The sequence below is a fragment of the Tubulanus polymorphus genome, chromosome 5, assembly GCF_964204645.1.
Source record: "Tubulanus polymorphus chromosome 5, tnTubPoly1.2, whole genome shotgun sequence".
Taxonomy (NCBI): domain Eukaryota; kingdom Metazoa; phylum Nemertea; class Palaeonemertea; order Tubulaniformes; family Tubulanidae; genus Tubulanus; species Tubulanus polymorphus.
The window spans coordinates 10,580,533-10,597,891 of record NC_134029.1 but is presented as its reverse complement, the minus strand read 5'-3'; the positions used below and the strand labels follow the sequence as shown (position 1 = coordinate 10,597,891).

The window sequence follows — 17,359 nt, the reverse complement described above, 5'->3', positions numbered from 1 at the left end:
GGTTGACTTGATTGATCACTTCCGCCACCATTTACTAGGCAAGAAATTCAAAGTTCCCACAGACCACACAGCACTCAAGTGGCTACAAACCTTCAAAAACCCTCAGGGTCAAGTGGCTCAGTGGCTTGAACGCCTGTCGGAATATGATTTCGTGATCAAACATCGAGCTGGAAGCAAACATTTGAATGCAGACGCCCAGTCTCGCATCCCTAAGAGACAGAGGAAACATGGGGACTGCCCAACTTTTGGTGACACTGGTCCATCTATACACCAGGTGACTGCAAAACATCAAGGCGATTTGACAGCGCACTCCACTGGTATGTCCAGGAACAAGATAATCGAGGCGCAAGTAAATGGCCCCGAAATATTAGAAATTAGGGAGTTCTTGGCCGGAGATGGGGCCAAGGACAGGAAACGGCTACAACGGTGTGGTAGAACAGCGAGGAGCCTCTATAGCCTGGTTGAGCGTTTAGAGCTTTTAGATGGCATTATTGCACTTAAACCACTTCCGGGGGCTACCTCAACGAGACACAGAGTGGTAGTACCTGTTTTACTGACTGATGGAACCATAGGAGTCATAAATCAGGGATTTGCGGGGAAACATCTCGGTACCAAAAAGACAGAGTGTAAAATTAGGGAAAGATTCTGGGTATTAGGCCTCTCAGCTAGGGTCAGAGATTTTGTCCGGGGCTGCAAAACTTGCCAAGAGTGCAAGTCCCCGTCCAAACTACCAAAGGCCCCAATGATGTCTACACCGGTAGGGCGACACTTCCAGCGTGTACATGTAGACATTGTGGGCCCATTACTGAGAACCCGCCGCGACGTCTACATTCTAGTCGCTCAAGATGCATTCACTAAGTGGCCCGAAGCATGGCCAATTCGCACGGAAAAGGCCTCCGTGGTGGTACTTGCCCTTGTGAACGAGTGGGTCACCCGTTATGGCTGCCCTGAATCCATCCACTCGGACAAAGGCGTGAACTTTGAGTCGAAAGTCTTCATGGAGATGTGTAGGATCTTGGCTATTGAAAAGACCAGAACCACTGCCTACCATCCTATGGGCAATGGGCACATGGAAAATTTCAATAAGTCCCTGAAAGCCATGCTGACTACAGCCGTCAATGAGTGTGGAACGAACTGGGATGAAGAACTACCTGCGTGTTTGATGGCATTTCGTTCAAGCGTCCAGCACTCCACTCTTGAAACAGTGTTCTACTTGATGTACGCCGAGGAAATGTCACTACCAATCGACATCGTTGGCTTGCCCGAGGACCACCAACCAAGGACTAAGTATGGCATGGACCTCTTTGACCGCCTCACTAAGTCACACAACATTGTTCGTGATCGACTAGTGATCGGCACAAAGGCGTCAGAAAATGGACTATGACCGTTTCGCAAAACGTGGGGGTTACAAGGTCGGGGATCGCGTCTTGAAAAAGGACGAGGCATCTAAGTTCCACCGGAAATGGAAAGGGCCTTACCTCGTGACCGAGAGGCTATTGGAGGTGAATTACAGGGTTGTCCTGGAACCAGGCGCCGATCCGAGGGTGGTGAAGAGAAAGCAGGTTGTGCACTTCAATGATATGAAACCGTGCTTCCTGTCTAGTGAGACCGTGACCATAGGTCATAATAAACCTAGACAGGAACCGGTTAAAACGACCGATCCCGAGGAACAACCAACCCTCAACGATGACGAGGGGGAGGAAGATGAAGACTGTATCTGGACACGGTCACAGCCCGAGACAACGGCAGTTATTCAAGAACCTCTTGTAACAGGCCCTTCCCAAGACCATCGCGAGCCTCCTACTCAAAACCGCTCCAAGCCTGGGCCTTTGAACATTACAGGCAGACTAAACACTGAGGGGCACAGAAGACTCAGGCCCAGAGTAGGGATCAGGCGCCCTAGTCGGTTCGTAAACTCATGTACAGTCAACAACGATGATTCGCTAGCCAACCAAAATAGGGCCTCAGACCCTTTGGTGGATCCAAACACAGCTATATGACCTCCGGTTGCCTCGGACAAGATTGAGCAGAGCAACATTTTTGATATAGAACTGATCCAAAATTGCCAGAAATGTCGCGAAGTTCGGTCCCGGATTAACGTGAGGAAAGGCTACTGGTTAGAAATGGGCCAGTACCTTAATTCAAAGGGTTAAATCCTATATATATATACATATAGATACCCTTGTATATAACCCTGTATATATTTACTTAGTTTTAGTAGACAGGTTATTATCATTTGTAACTGGTGGTGACTAGGATTTCAGACCCCTTGCTCCTCCTGATGGTATGCTTGGGACCATCCACCTTGCATGATTCGGGTGGTATCTGAATGAATAAAATTCCCGCCATTTAGCTTTGTCATTGCAGCAAACTCATGTTTTGAACTATTTATCATTTCTAGTATGGACTGTATTGAGTTAGACCAGTTATCTAGCCTCCACAAGGTGACTCAGAACCTTAAACGGCAGGTCTCGAAAGAAGTTTTTTCCACCCTTCACAGACAGGACAAGACCCTCAGCGAATTGAGAGCAAAGATGGGCAGACTTTATAACTCTGCCGTAGAACAGTCGTTTGTGGAGGATCCTGGTCGCATAGTTACTGGTGCGGTAGTAACCGGTCTCAAGACGACAAAGACCCGATGTTTTCGGCCGAAGATGAGCACAGCAGCATTTGAGTACATCAGCCAGGCACTAGTGAACGCCCTGGCCGAATGTGGTGGCGACTCGTCACACCTCTGGCCAAAACTTAAAGACTTGAAACAGAGGGCAGTCGCGGACCTACCAACCGTGTTGCTGGGAGACTCAATGTTTAGGGGGCTAAAGGCCAGCGGCAGTCTGATTCCCATTTGCCACCCTGGTGAACGACTCAGTGATTTGTTGGAGTACCTCCCACATGTATTCTTTAGGGCAAGAGCGATCGTGGTCACGCATGGTATGAACCATACCAGCGACTGTGGCAGGACGACAGAGGAGTTTGCGGAAGTTATGGTGCTACTCAAGGGCAAGCACCCTTCTGTCCCCCTTTTCCATCTACAGACCCCTGTCCCTCCTGGCGTGGTGACCACAATCGGGTAAACAATATCAACCGGGTTAACGTCTTCGCCCTCCGTGCCGGGTTCCAACAGGCCGACCATCCAGATATTCCGGATTCTGATTTTGTGGGGATCCACTACAAAAAGTCAGCCATGCACTATGTCTGCTGGGAAATAATCCGGTTGGTAGATCGTGTCTGAATGTGTTTCCTTCGGTACCTAACGATGGTTCACCTGGAGTCGCTTATTCTTTGTAATGTTAGTGACAAAAAGCCATTCAGTCCGAATACTACCACACGTGACCCCCCCCAGATGTAGCACACCCCATTGTGAACAGTTTCTTTCCGTTTTCTTTGGATTATATTTTTCAACTTCCCAGGATGAGGAACAGTGGCAGAGGGGCAAGCCAAGTGCAGTGTCCATTGGCCGTATCTACCTTTTGATGGTATAGATATTTTTGGTTAGACACTACACTTAGGTGCGCCCCGAAAACGAACCACAAACCATTAGTGGAGATCGAAAGCTGCACATATCCTAATCACTGAGATGCAACCCGAATGCGAAACAACGACTACTAGTGTTAGGTGTCGTGTTAGATGTCTGCTGTATCCAGAGCCTAGAAGTTTGGAGCTTAATATTGTAAAATATTATATTGTAGAATATAATGGACTATAATTTTTTTAAATTTGTGTAGATATTTTGACTATACATTCCTGTTCAAATAGGAGTTTGAACAAGTTGAAGGGGGGTGGTGTGATGGAATATGTCCATCAGTCGTCTTCTATGTTGTAACTGGAGGGTGCTGCCCTCTCTCTCTTGAAAAATACAGAACAATAGGTTATTGTGTTAATATCTTTTGTCCGCCTTTTTACTGGTTTTTGGGCTCTCGGAATCGATATTTGGAGGATACTTCTACTGTAGAACAGGCAGAATAGGACCTCGTCACATCGTTAAATCAGATGCATCTCAGATGTCATATTCATATTTTTGTTGCTGAAGCTGAAATCAAATCTAGCTGTATCGGGAGATGAGAAAGTATTCTAAGTTCCATACAAACTCTGTCCAGATTTTCAGGATACAAAGCCAAGACCTAAGGCTAAAAAATTGATACCCTGTCTCTCCACTCAATGCTGAGCTTACTAGTTGACACAGCCGGCCACATCTACCTTGTAAATTACTTTTTTTAAACCATGATCAATGATAATTTACTATATCAGACCCGACAGTAGAAATGACCTGATAAAGTTTATTCGAAGAGTAGCCGTGTTAACCAGGTTTGAAATAAGTAACGAGACGAGTAGTACTGTATAGGTTAACTATTTATATGACGCATGAGCTTTCGCTTCTAATGAATAGAAGCTTCATCAGGTGAATGAGTATAGTCAATGGAAAAAAAACAGTATTTATAGGTAGACTGACACTAATTACAGAGAACTGAGTGAGAAGAGTAATTACAAATAAATGATGAGTCACATGAAAATTAATAACTAAGTGAGTGAGTAGATAATTAATTAATTAAGGAACAACAAACTAAAACAAATCAAAGAGAAATAAATCAAAATGAAACTATATCAAAGTAAAATAAACAGATGGTATCTAAGAGTAACGAATAACAAGAAATGGAAGTCCGAGATAAGTCCAGATACAACGAATAACAAACAAAATTACGTTCTGTAGTGGGACATGAATCCTAGATCGCGATTGAGGCCAAGATTAACAGTATCACCACGTTGAATCAGTTTTTGTTCCATGATTTCGCGCGAATGCTTATTAGCAGTGTTCATTTTATGTAACGCGGTCACTTTAAGGTTACTGATGGTGTGGTTCGGAAGATTGAAATGTTCGCCGATAGGTTTATCCATTTTCTTGTGTCTGATATCAAATTTGTGACCGTTAAAGCATTGACGTAATGTTTGTCCAGTTTCTCCGATGTAGATGGTTCCAGGGCAGATATCGCATGTGATGGCATAAACAATGTTGGTGGAGTTGCATGCGTAGGGTCCAGTGACTTTGAGTTGTTGGTTGTTGGCTGTGGTGACGGTCGGTGATGAGTTGATGAGAGGGCAGAGTTGACATCTAGATTTGTTGCAGAGGCGCGTGTATTTGTTATCTGCGTCTTCTTCGGTGGATAGTTTGCTGCTGATGAGGAGTTTTCTTAGATTTGCTGGTTGGCGGTAGGGGATGACTGGTGTTAGTGGTAGTATGTCGCGTAGATGATCATCCTCTTCGATTACGGGTTGGAGATCTGATATGATTCGTTGGATTCTGTGTAGGCGCGTACTGTAGGTGACTGCGATGGGGATTCTTTCGGTTTCTTCAGACATGGGCGGGTTGTATTGGAGAGTTCTTCCTCTGGGTATGTGAGTAGCACGAGTGATTTGTTGGTCGATGGTTTCAGGGTTGTACTGAAGTTGGTGGAACGCATTTTTCAGTTGTTGTAGGTGTTGGTCGCGATCTTGAGTGTTGGAGCAGATTCTGTGGTAGCGAATGGCCTGACTAAAGACGATGGATCTCATGGTGTGTGGTGGGTGAAAGCTGGTGCCGTGAAGGTAGCTGTAGGTGTCAGTAGATTTTCTGTAGAGCGATGTTTCGAGTTTGCCGTTGATGATATTGACTAGAGTGTCTAAAAAAGGAATTTGAAGAGGCGAGAGTTCGAGGCTGAGTTCGATGGCTGGATGAAAGTTGGTGAAGTTTCTGTGGAATTCAATTAGTTTTTCAAGCCCATACGTCCAAATGATGAAGACGTCGTCGATGAAGCGATTGTATAAAAGTGGTGAGTGCTGCTGTGTTTGGAGGAAGTCTTCTTCAAGGACAGACATGAATATGTTGGCGTATTGGGGGGCCATTCGGGTGCCAATAGCTGTACCCTTGGTCTGGATGTAGAGTGATCCGTTGAACTTGAAGTAGTTGTGTTTAAGTATGAACTTGATGAGATCGATGATGGTCTGTGAGTTTTCGTTGTTAGGTAAGGTTCTGGAAATCGCGGTGAGTCCATCTTCATGTGGTATGCTGGTGTAGAGAGCTGTGACGTCCATAGTGACGAGTAGGGTCTCTGCTGGGAGGGCTTTGATGTTTGCGAGTTTGTTGATGAAATCTGTGGTGTCTTGTACGTAGCTGGGTGTGTTCGCTGCGTATGGACGTAGGAGACGATCTATGTAGCCAGATATATTCTCAGTGATGGTCCCGATGCCGGAGATGATTGGGCGTCTGGCGTTATTCTTCTTGTGTATCTTCGGGAGAATGTAGAAGGTGCCCGGTGTTGGATCAGCTGGTATTGTAGCGAGTAGATAGTTCTTCAATTCGGTGGGTAGAGGTTTGATAAGTTGTTTGAGTTCTTTGGTAAACTGGCCGATGGGGTCTTGGTCGAGTTTTTTGTAGAAGTCGGTTTTGTGAAGTTGGCGGTGTGCTTCGTTGATGTAGTTGTTTCGATTCATGATGACAGTGGCGCCTCCTTTGTCGGCAGGTTTGATGATGATGTCTCCGTTGTTTCCAAGTGTGAGTATGGCTTTTCGTTCTACTGTCGTGAGATTGTATTGATTTTTTGGTCAGGTGTTGATGATTTCTGATCTGACTCTGTTTCTGAAGCTGGTGATGTAAAGATCGAGCTTGGTGTTGCGACCTTCGGGGGGAGACCAACTGGATTGAGTGTGAGAAGGCCCCGTGTGCGGATCGAGCGGAGGAAAATTTGTATCTATTCTTTGGCCAATCAGAATTAGTTGGGCCTATCTATTAACAGGAATAATGCGCATCGGCAAAATATCCTGCCATGAATATGAATACGCATACTTGTAGCCTTTTAGGCCATGCCTATAATTGTGCTCATAAGAAGAGTGAATGATTGGTTTGGTTCGCACGACTAGTTGCTAAGTTGGCTAGTGTCTTGATAATGCAGACTTTCTAAAAGGGCACTTGGGATTTTTTTAAAGTTATGTCACCAGGAACCAGTTCCACAGTTGTGAGTTAAGTTTGACTCGGAGTTAACTGATTGAAAATGAACTAATTTTAACTCAGAGTTAACTCTAACTGATTACTGTGGAACTGAATCCAGCTCCGGCACTTAACTGTTTGATCGTCAGCAGCTTTTGATGATTAAAAACATTAAAATTTGTTTAGGCAAGATTCCTTATGGATAAATGTGAGGTTTGTCAACACAAGTCAACATCAGTGAAGTCTTATGTACATCATTATAGACGGCAACGTAAACCAAATTTGCAGTTTCCTTGACCTTGTGGAATTCGGGGTTGTTCTAGGTTGTTTATGAATTATTCATCATTACTGAGAAATATCACTTTTAAATTGGCAATTTCAGCACGTGCACACTGTTATTGTTTATGTTAGCAGGTGCGTGTTTCTGACGTCATCTCTGACAAACGCTCGCGGCTTCCAGTCATTTCACCAGACATTTCATGTGGTATTTTATCGTTTTAGGAGTGATTTGAAAAAATAAACTCTTGCCATTGTAAGTGTTGCTACCGTTGTATATGCCATGATAATCGTATATAAGTGAGTAGCACTGTAGGTCAGTGAATACGGTGAACAAATGATGTTTATTTAATCGATACATAGGCTACGCGTACTAGCGCGCACATGTGCTTGTGTTGAATGTCATAGTTAACATCATAAATAGCGCCACCCGTGGGTTGAATATGAACTATACGCACGGAGTGAAGGATAAATAGATAACTATTCTGCTACCTATTACGGCTAATTCGTGCTCCTTTTTTCAATAAGTCACATCTCAGGTCGTTATATGTATACTAAAGTTTCTTCTGGTCAAGAAATCGCGGAAAGTACAATTTTGATGGCATTTGCCCTTTATATGTTCCCATTTTGCCCTTGACGTTGTTTGGGGAACAACCGCTATGTACTAGACTAAGTACGCACCAACCGGCACAGGTCTAACACTGTTTGTCAACTGTGTGTTCCGTAGTAGGCTATCGATAATCACCTGATACTTTTCTGTTGTTTGTTTTTGCGACACCCCTCAGGGTGGGAGTCATATCAAACTGCTGAGTGCGCATGGGGCCGGGGCAATGAATTTGTTTATTTATACTTGAATTGATAATGGATGTGACAACCATGATTTCGGGACGACGACTCAATTTTTCGATGTTTACAGCCGGACAGTGCTTTTGTAAGGTTGTTTCATCAAAATTCCCATTCAGTATCTGTAGATCGAAGTCAGCTAAATGAAATAAAACGGATTGTATTGGAAACGGCGGTAAGGTAAGAAAGCCTTTGCAGTTTTGACGTCAATTGTCAAATAATAATAATAAACACGCGAATATCAATAGGGTTTTCTGTGATGTAACAGAAAACCCCAATTATTGTTGCAGACTCCTAAACGATCTAAATCCAAGTAAAATAAGTAAAATAATGTGTGAAATAATAACTTATCTATACGGTCAGAACGAATACCACTCCAAGTGGATTCAGTTCATTCAGAACCTTTGAAATGAATGTGGCCAAAGCTATATTTTCATTAACCAGAACCCAGTGAACGTCTCCTGGTTGACTAAAACAGTCAAGAGAACACTGCAAGACCAATTCATTCAAAAATGGCTCAGGGATGTAAACGATAACAAGGCAATTCGATACTACCTATCTATGTCCCCGGCGATAGCCAGTATAGAATGAATGATCCCTGAAGACACTGATCTTTGGTATAGAAAAACAGGGAGGAAAGTCACCATAGAAGAAAAATCCGGAAAATTAAAAGTTATACATCTGCCCCACCTCGCGAGCGCCGAAGGCGCGAAGCAACCTCTGGGGGTTTTGGGGTCCTCCCCCAAGAAAATTTTTGAAATTAAAAGCGTTTTCCGAGCACTTAGAGCGATCTTGAGCCCATGAACGATGACCCTTTATTTTGAAAGTAATGTACATTTCCAATGCGACACATCCACATTTCACTAACTATCAGCATCTGAAGCAGTAGAGGTCGAACCCCTTAATAAGTGAACATTGTGCGCTGCGCACCGCGCTACCCGAATGACTGTATTGAGGATAGACGCTCGAGACACGACGCTATGTTTTCTCACTATACGTACTACTTCTAGTGGCTATAAATAGACCTACGAGCAATTATCTAGTTAGATAATTGCTCGTAGAATAGACGTAGCCTATTAATGATCGATCACACTATGAGGTCACGCAGATGCGCTATTCTCGCAATATAAATAATCGCAACATTTCAAACAAACAGTTTAGAATAAAGTCCGGAATTCCGTGTTAAAAACTCCCTCATCAGTTTGATTCATGAAGTACCGGTACACAGTAATATTTTTTTTCTATTTTTTACATTGATAACAAAAAGGCAAAATAATACTCACATTTCCATGAAATATCCATACTAAACAGCTCCCATGTTGACAAAACACAAATAATTCCACACCGACCATGTCGAATTTGAACACTACCGGTACTTATATATAAGTAAAAGTTAGCACTAGCAGGTTGCACTGGAAATTCCAACGAATTGGTCATGATAAAATCACATCAGATATAAATCCGTTAACATAAAACATATATACAGTATTCAATTTAAGAATGTACCTGAACTAGAACTACTACTATCTAAAAACTATTAAACTACGAACGCAAAGTTATTTTCAGTCTATTTGGAAGACTGACGACGACCGCTTTCACTAGCCCTGGACATAATCCTACGTTTGGTTTCTTGAGCTATTTGGTGAACCGTTTTTCTTTTCAAGTTCACACGACTTGGTCGATTGGATGCAGTTTTGGCAACTTTTCTTGGTCGCAGTAGCTCACTTTCCCGAGCTAAATCAACACCAAGTTGTCGTTTTTCGGTGTTTTTCTTCTCCCGAATTTGCGAGTTGTTTTTAATAAATCTCGAGTAGGCAGTATGCATATGATATGCTATATTACGGTCTACCGGTGAATATACTATGTCCGGTCTATGGTAAACTTCAAGCGCTTTTACCTTTAGCCTTCAAGTCGTACTTTACGTTTTGAATAGCTGCGAATGTTGATGCATGCATCCTGTTCGATTTTTTATCCATTATATCATTCATTATAGAAAACGAAATAATTGTTCATAGATTCGTGGTCGTTTGGTGAAATGACAGTGGGAAAGTAGGTAACCAAGTCTTTCAGTGCAGACGCGGTTTCACTGTTACCGAGCGCATCGGGCCCTATGGCCGATAAACAACGCAGAAGGTGATTTTCAAGGGGCATTTTCTTCAGTAGATATCCACCAGATTTAATATATGTCTTGGATACAGTTTCCAAGAAATGTGTGCGCATTTTTTTGTCCCACGAGTCTAATAGGTTGCTGGCTTCGGCCCCGACAAACATATCGTCAAGTTTACGATGTGTCATACTGTCTGTAGCGTCGAACTCGGATAACTTCTCTGGAGTGAGCTTTTTAACAAACTCGTGCTTAACATATCCACATGTAAAATCTCTAGACAGCGCATATATCTCGTCATGAATCTGATGTATTTTGGGTTCATCAGCTTCAAAAATCATCACGAATGATTTGAACAAAGGTAAAATGCGTGCGTACGTATACATGTGTATAAGAGTCTCCTGTCTCTTATAGAACATTTTTTCATAAATCCGTCGTTTTCTTTCTTTACCGTCCGCAGTGAGGGATTTATTTTTCATTTTTTTTTAACGACACTGTAAACTCGTTTCCTAGAAGCCTCCGAGCACGATTTCAGGATGTCAATAACATAGTTATCATAGAAGTTTCTGTCCTCATCGCTCATAAATGAAAAGTAAATGCAAGTTAGCGCGTCAAAGAGCTCCAGATTTTTTACGGTTACGTCGTACATAGACAACCAGCGATGCGAGATTCTTTCAGCGGGAACTACAAACGGTATGTTCAGTATAAGACAAATTTGTTCTAATGCCTCACGTATATCCGGGGAATACTCAAAGTCGGTTTACATATCGTCATAAAGCTTTTCAAGGTACGAGTCAAATGCAGAACAAAAGTTCTTAACCATATTCAGGGCTGCCAACCTTTCAAAATTCCATTTAGGGATGAATGGCAGATTAATTAGGAATATTGAAGGTTTCAATAGGAATATATCGAAACCGAAGAAATTGTGACTTTTCCAAGTAGGAATATTTTGCTTTCAATTAGGAATACCTTTCACGTGTAATATATGAAAGCTGGATATGAAAATATGGAATTATTAGCAAAATAAAAATCAGCAAATTCTACAGAATGTATTTTTTCTTTATTATTTTATGAAAGATAAAAATCAACAGTGTTTATCAAAAATATACAATAGACTAAAAAATAAGAACATAAAACTGGCATAAATTGTCAAACGAATTACATAACACTATACAGCTGTCATGCGAATATATCCATTTCCAGCATCAATTCCACGATACTGTCCAAGAGAGACTCCACGTACAGAACTGAAAGATACAAACAGTAAAAAGTCTCTAAATCTACATGCTACTTGATGGTGCTGCCATCTGCCAAATATGCGAACTAAAAGTTTACTTTGAGATGCACTGCTCAAAAGCATCTTAAATTATCTTTTTAAATCAAACTAACACAAGAGTGACAACATTAAGGTTCAAACTAGCAAAGCAATTGCTTACCGAAACATTTCAAAGAGTCCACACGTTGAAATCTAACCCGGATCTTCGAATGCTAATCGCGCTGCGAAAACGAGCTAATTACCGCAGTAAACCGATTCTTCTCCGAAACGATGCGGAGCAATTTGACAATAACAATCACATTTTGCCACATGTCATAATATTTTCACAAAAATGATTGAAAACAACGTATTTTAAAACGAATGAACTTTATTTTTATTCTTGAAACAAATTAAAAAGCTGCTCTCCTACTACGAAATAATCGTACGCCATGCGTAGATATAATAAATAACACAGCTACTCTCATACACACGCACGCACGCGCGCGCTAGTAAGCGCTGTTTATCGCCTGACCCACGTACACAGTATATAGCCACGCACTCATCCACCGCGGGCGTGCTTATAAATTCCCCACCTATTCAATTCTGTTCTGCCAAATCATCATATTGTGTTACAACGCGCTGGCGGGTGGAAAATCGGACATCGCCGAAAAAGAAAAAAAAAGTCGGAATTTTGTATACCCGATCGTATCGTCGGAATTTCTTCACGCAAATCGGGAGGATTCCGAATAATTCGGGAGGGTTGGCAGCCCTGCATATTGTGTACATGATGACATATGTCCCCGTCAATGTCCAGCAGATGATTGACTTTTCGTCGTAATTTGGCTTCATAGCCATTTAGACGTCCTCGCATGTAATTTGTCAAATCAGAGAGCGACGAAATCAGATTATCGAGAGAAATATTTGCCGATTCAAATAATCCAATAATGGTATCGAACACGGTCTGCGCATTCACAGTTACCATCCTGACAGAATCAAAATGCTTAACGACACACTTTCCTTCGATTTCTGAGTAAAAGTTGACGAGTACCGTGATGATTCGCTCTTTATTTTGTGCCGTACATTCATCTAAATTGATTGAAAAAAAACTGCGCTGCATCTCTGACTAGACGCTTGTGAACCGCTGGGCTTAGTCCATGAGTCAGTTTATACTTGGCCGTAACCTTACTCATGGAAAGTTGACTGAGAACTTTCTCATCTCTCGACATAGCCTGTGTAAATTGTATCAAATGTGGCGCAAATGCAAACGGCAGCCCGTGTTCCGCCAGAAAACTAAGGTTAATGCTTGCGCATTAGAAAAATGATCGAGGACCGACACAATCGGTTGATTTTGAGTCGCCGTAGAATTTGAGCTAGACGCCCCGGGTGATTCATCACTTTCCAGTGCTGGGGGCACTACCCCTTGATAAGCTATAGGAAGTTGTTCGTTTGATCGAATGGCCTCAATGGCCCGTTTATGGTCTCCACGCTTAGCATGTTTTTTCAAATCACTTTTCCCGAGTTTCCATATTTCAAAGTCATGTTACACAAAGAACAAAATGCAAGTCCAGGAGCATCTATCTTCTTTAAATAGATCGACATAACATCGCCAATACAATCCTTCTCTCCCAACCATGCCCATTGCCATGGATTTTTAACATCACGATCTATAGTTTTTATATCGTCACTCGCACGACTTACTATTTTGGAATTCATTTTGACCTATCCACACTCAATTACTGCAGAGAATTAAGAGACTCAAAAAACTTAGAACAATAACGATCTCTGCCGTCCAGAGGTAGCCTACATGTACAAATGAGGTCACGTCACTCAGGTGCACGGCTATCGCCGAAAGATCGATAATTGTAACAGAAGGAAATTATACACTTGTTCAACGTCAGTAATAGAATCTAACTGTAAAATGAAATAAATGTTGTCCGGTCTGCGGCGCTTTTACGGCCACTGGTACCAACAAACTTTCAAATAAACCCTACCCCCCCTCACATTTTCTCATCGTTTTTAGGCTTTTCAGAAAAATGACCTTGGATTTGAAAAATCCGGAATTCCGGATAAATCCGGAAAACTTTCCTCCCTGAGAAAAATGATGAGTGTATCCAGGGATAACTATACTATGAAATATCATTTTCCTGCTATGAATGGTTATTTAAGAATTGAGTTTACAGGGTTTTAGGCAAACGACATCTACCAACCTTGACCTTTGACCCTAGAACTCCAAAATCACTAATGCACATCCTCTTCCCAGGGTAATCATACTATGAAATAGCATTGTTCTGTTATCAATGGTTCTTCTTGAATCGTTTTTACAAGGTTTCATATGAATGAAAGCTAGTGACCTTGACCTTTTTCCCCAAAATCAATAGGGCACATCCTTTCCCAAGGGGTAATCATGCGATGTAATATCATTGTATTGCTATCAACAGTTCTTTCTGAATCACATTCACGACACAAGGTTTCATGTAAATGACCTGAAGTGACCTTGACCTTTGATCCGTGGAGCCCAGAATCAATAGGGCACATCCTCTCCCTAGGGGTAATCATACTACGCAATATCATGGTCCTGCTATCGATGGTTCTTCTTGAATCACGTTCACAATGTTTTACATGAATGACCTGTAGTGACCTTGACCTTTGATCCAAGAATCAATAGGGCACATTCTCTCCCTAGGGGTAATCATAGTATGTAATATCATGGTCCTGCTATCGACGGTTCTTCTTGAATCACGTTCACAAGGTTTTACATGAATGACCTGTAGTGACCTTGACCTTTGATCCTTGGACCCCAGAATCAATAGGGCACATCCTCTCCCTAGGGTAATCATACTGTGTAATATCATAGTCCTGCGATCAACGGTTCTTCTTGAATCGCGTTCACAAGCTCATGCGGACGGACGGACGGAGGCGGATACCAAGTCACCCGCTTGCGGCCTACACCGCACGGGGGAAAAAAATTACCTGATAAATTATCGCCTAAAAAGTAGAAGCATAAAAGTAGAAGATTACTGCTAAAGTTTTGTTCAAATAACCATATGCTGCCTGTGGAAGTAGATCGGTATATACATGAGAATTTTGATAAATCTTGCCATAAATGTGGTATAGCAGAAATAGGTGATGAATTTCATGTTTACTCGAATGCAATTCATTACAAAAAGAACGCAAGTTACACATTCCCTCTTTTTTCTGGCGTTCCCCAAATGTTCTGAAATACAAGGCTTTGGTAAATACCACTGATGGTGATTTAAAACATCACATTATACGATTCTTGTCCAAGTGTAATATATAAATTGATTAAAATTTGAAACAGTGCCATTGTTATGTCCTCACTGATAATATGGAAATTTTTTTGTATGAACCTCCATTGATGATACTTGTCCTTTAACGTCCAAGTCATTTAAATCTGGCTAATTGGTTACATATATCTGTACATATCATTGATTCAAATTTTGGTTTGTAAGTAGAAACTGTTGATGCTATTTGTTTGTTTTTGCTAGACTGATCATTGTAAATATACATTAATTGATTCTCTTTACAGCCTTATTATTGTAAATGAAAAACACATAATTTTTGATTCCTTTGAATAACTGCGATACTATTTATATCTATTTATTTCTTATTGTATGTTTTGATATTTTGTTATATATGCATGTATATTGTATGAACCTCCTTATACTTTCATTGTCAAGAGAATGAAAGTTTAATCTAATCTAATCTAATCTAACTAAATACTGCAAACGACGACGCGCATCGACATGCAATTTTCAGCACAGCAAATGAAAAATCATCGTCAATTTGATTTCTTCTTTTGTAGTTTTCTCGTTGGAGAATTTTATATGTTGTATCAGTTATATATAAAAAGCCTACTCTAAAAATAACGATCCCTATCTATTTTGTTGAATGTTTTCAATGCTCAAGTGGTATTGCAAGTGTAGCGTTAGACATGTTTTAGGATATTTCTTGTCCACAAAATTGACGGTACATCCCTTAAAGAGACTCCCAATGAGAGAAGTCTATACATTTTTCTCTAAACCCACAGCCATACAAAGTTAGTACATTTTAGTAAATTTTTACCCCCTAACCCCACAAAATCATATATACTATTTGAACACTCTCTAACGAGACTTAAACATGTAGAAAAAGTGATAGGACTTAATTTAGAGTGAGTAGTCGAAGAACATTTTACCAATATTAGCACTGTTTCCTTTGTCTCCACTGCGAGCATATGCTAAATCAACCAATTTATAAGTATTGTCACCCTTTTGCAATGGTACAGATGCAGGTTTATCGACCTCTTCCCTAGGCGAGGTACCATCCTTAATTACTGGAGGCATGTAACTTTCTGGAGTGCTGTCATCAAGTGTTATAGTAACCTGCAATGCAAAAATATTAAGTAGAATGTCGCTGATGATGACTTATCATGATGCCCCACATCAGCTCAAAGTGTAGAATACACCCTGAGCGTATATTGACCCGTTCATAAAGCCAGGAAATGAACAGGGGCGGATCTAGGCCCAAATTTAAGGGGTAGCACTCATTCAAGAGGGCACCTGTCCCGATTTGTTTTACCACGACGAGGCGAGCACCGAAAGTACAAAGCCACCAAGGGATTTAGAATCAGTTTAAAATTTGAAACCCAGCTATCAGAGCATCTGAGGCATCAAAATAGCAAAAAATACCCTTGTCTGAATTTTAGGCAATAACAAACCACTTTTAGTATTTATTGCAATTTGAATGTGCCCCTTTTAGAATGTGATAGTTATTTAGTCATATTTTTGAGCCGACTATTTTTTTCAGCCCTTTTCTGAATTTTTGACGAACGTGCCCTTTGGCACAATGGTACAATGTGCCTTTAGGATTTTTTTGGCAATTTGAACGTGCCGATAGTCATTGAGTTGTGCCCTGTCCGAGCACCTCAGTACGGTAATATGATTGAATGCGCCCTCATTTTGGTGATTAATTCTGCCCATAACAGGATTTTTCAAACGATTTTTGGAGCCCTTTTCTGAATTTTTGGCAAATGAACGTGCCCTTCTTCGCAATATAATGTGCCCTTCTTGGCAATATAATGTGCCTTTTGGCAATTGATTCAATATAGTGTACCCTTTTTGGCAATTGATTCAATAAAACGTGCCATTTTTTGCAATAAAACGTGCCCTTTTTGGCAATAATTCAAATTCTAATTCATTTCATAGGTCCGGACGTCGGATTTTGCAGGCGCTGTATAGGGACGGTATTTTCATGAGAATCTTTTTGAAAAGGGCACTTGACAAATTCAAGGGGTCGCACATGTCGCAGGTGCGCACCCCTATATCCGCCCCTGATGAAAGACAGAGAATGGCTTCCAAAGTCCAATGAAAATAGCTTCCAATGGAACCCACTGTCTCTAGGCCAATCCTATCTCTCAAGTTTCACAAAATTATTTTAAGCAGTTCGTGAGTTAGAGCCCAACAATGAAAGTTCCAAAACAACTTCCAGTCACCAACTTGACCTTTGACCTCTACAGGACCTGAAATACTAGGTATCCACTGTCTGTAGGACAAACCATCCATCAAATTTCATTAAGTTATCTTAAACCGTTTTTGAGTTAAAGCCTGGAAAAGAAAATTCAAAACAGGTATAGAATACATCCAATTTGAGCTGTGTGCACAATCAGTTACTTGCGCCAGCATTCTACAGATTCAGGGCTTTGCGCGAGGTGAAACTATTGACGGGAGCGTTCGAGTACTTAAGTTTTACTTCTCGTTTGAAGGGTTTAGTGGCTAAGGCATCGAACCCACTAAGGAAAACCGGACAAACAAAAATGGCCTCCAGTTGCCCATCATGATTCTGCGAGGGCCAGGTTTTGGGATGCAGATGTGTCTAGGGTAGAACAATGTATAAACCAAATATTAAGACAATCCATTGAAGCATC

At 41.4% G+C, this 17,359-nt stretch overlaps 1 protein-coding gene across 1 annotated transcript in view; it reads right to left on the bottom strand.

The window, feature by feature from the left end:
• LOC141905259 (uncharacterized) overlaps nt 1-17,359 on the bottom strand; it is a 179,501-nt gene that overhangs the window by 9,593 nt on the left and 152,549 nt on the right. The window contains exon 14 of the mRNA XM_074794083.1: nt 15,632-15,818. Within this exon, the coding sequence (XP_074650184.1) occupies nt 15,632-15,818 (187 nt within the window). The remainder of the gene's footprint in view (nt 1-15,631; nt 15,819-17,359) is intronic.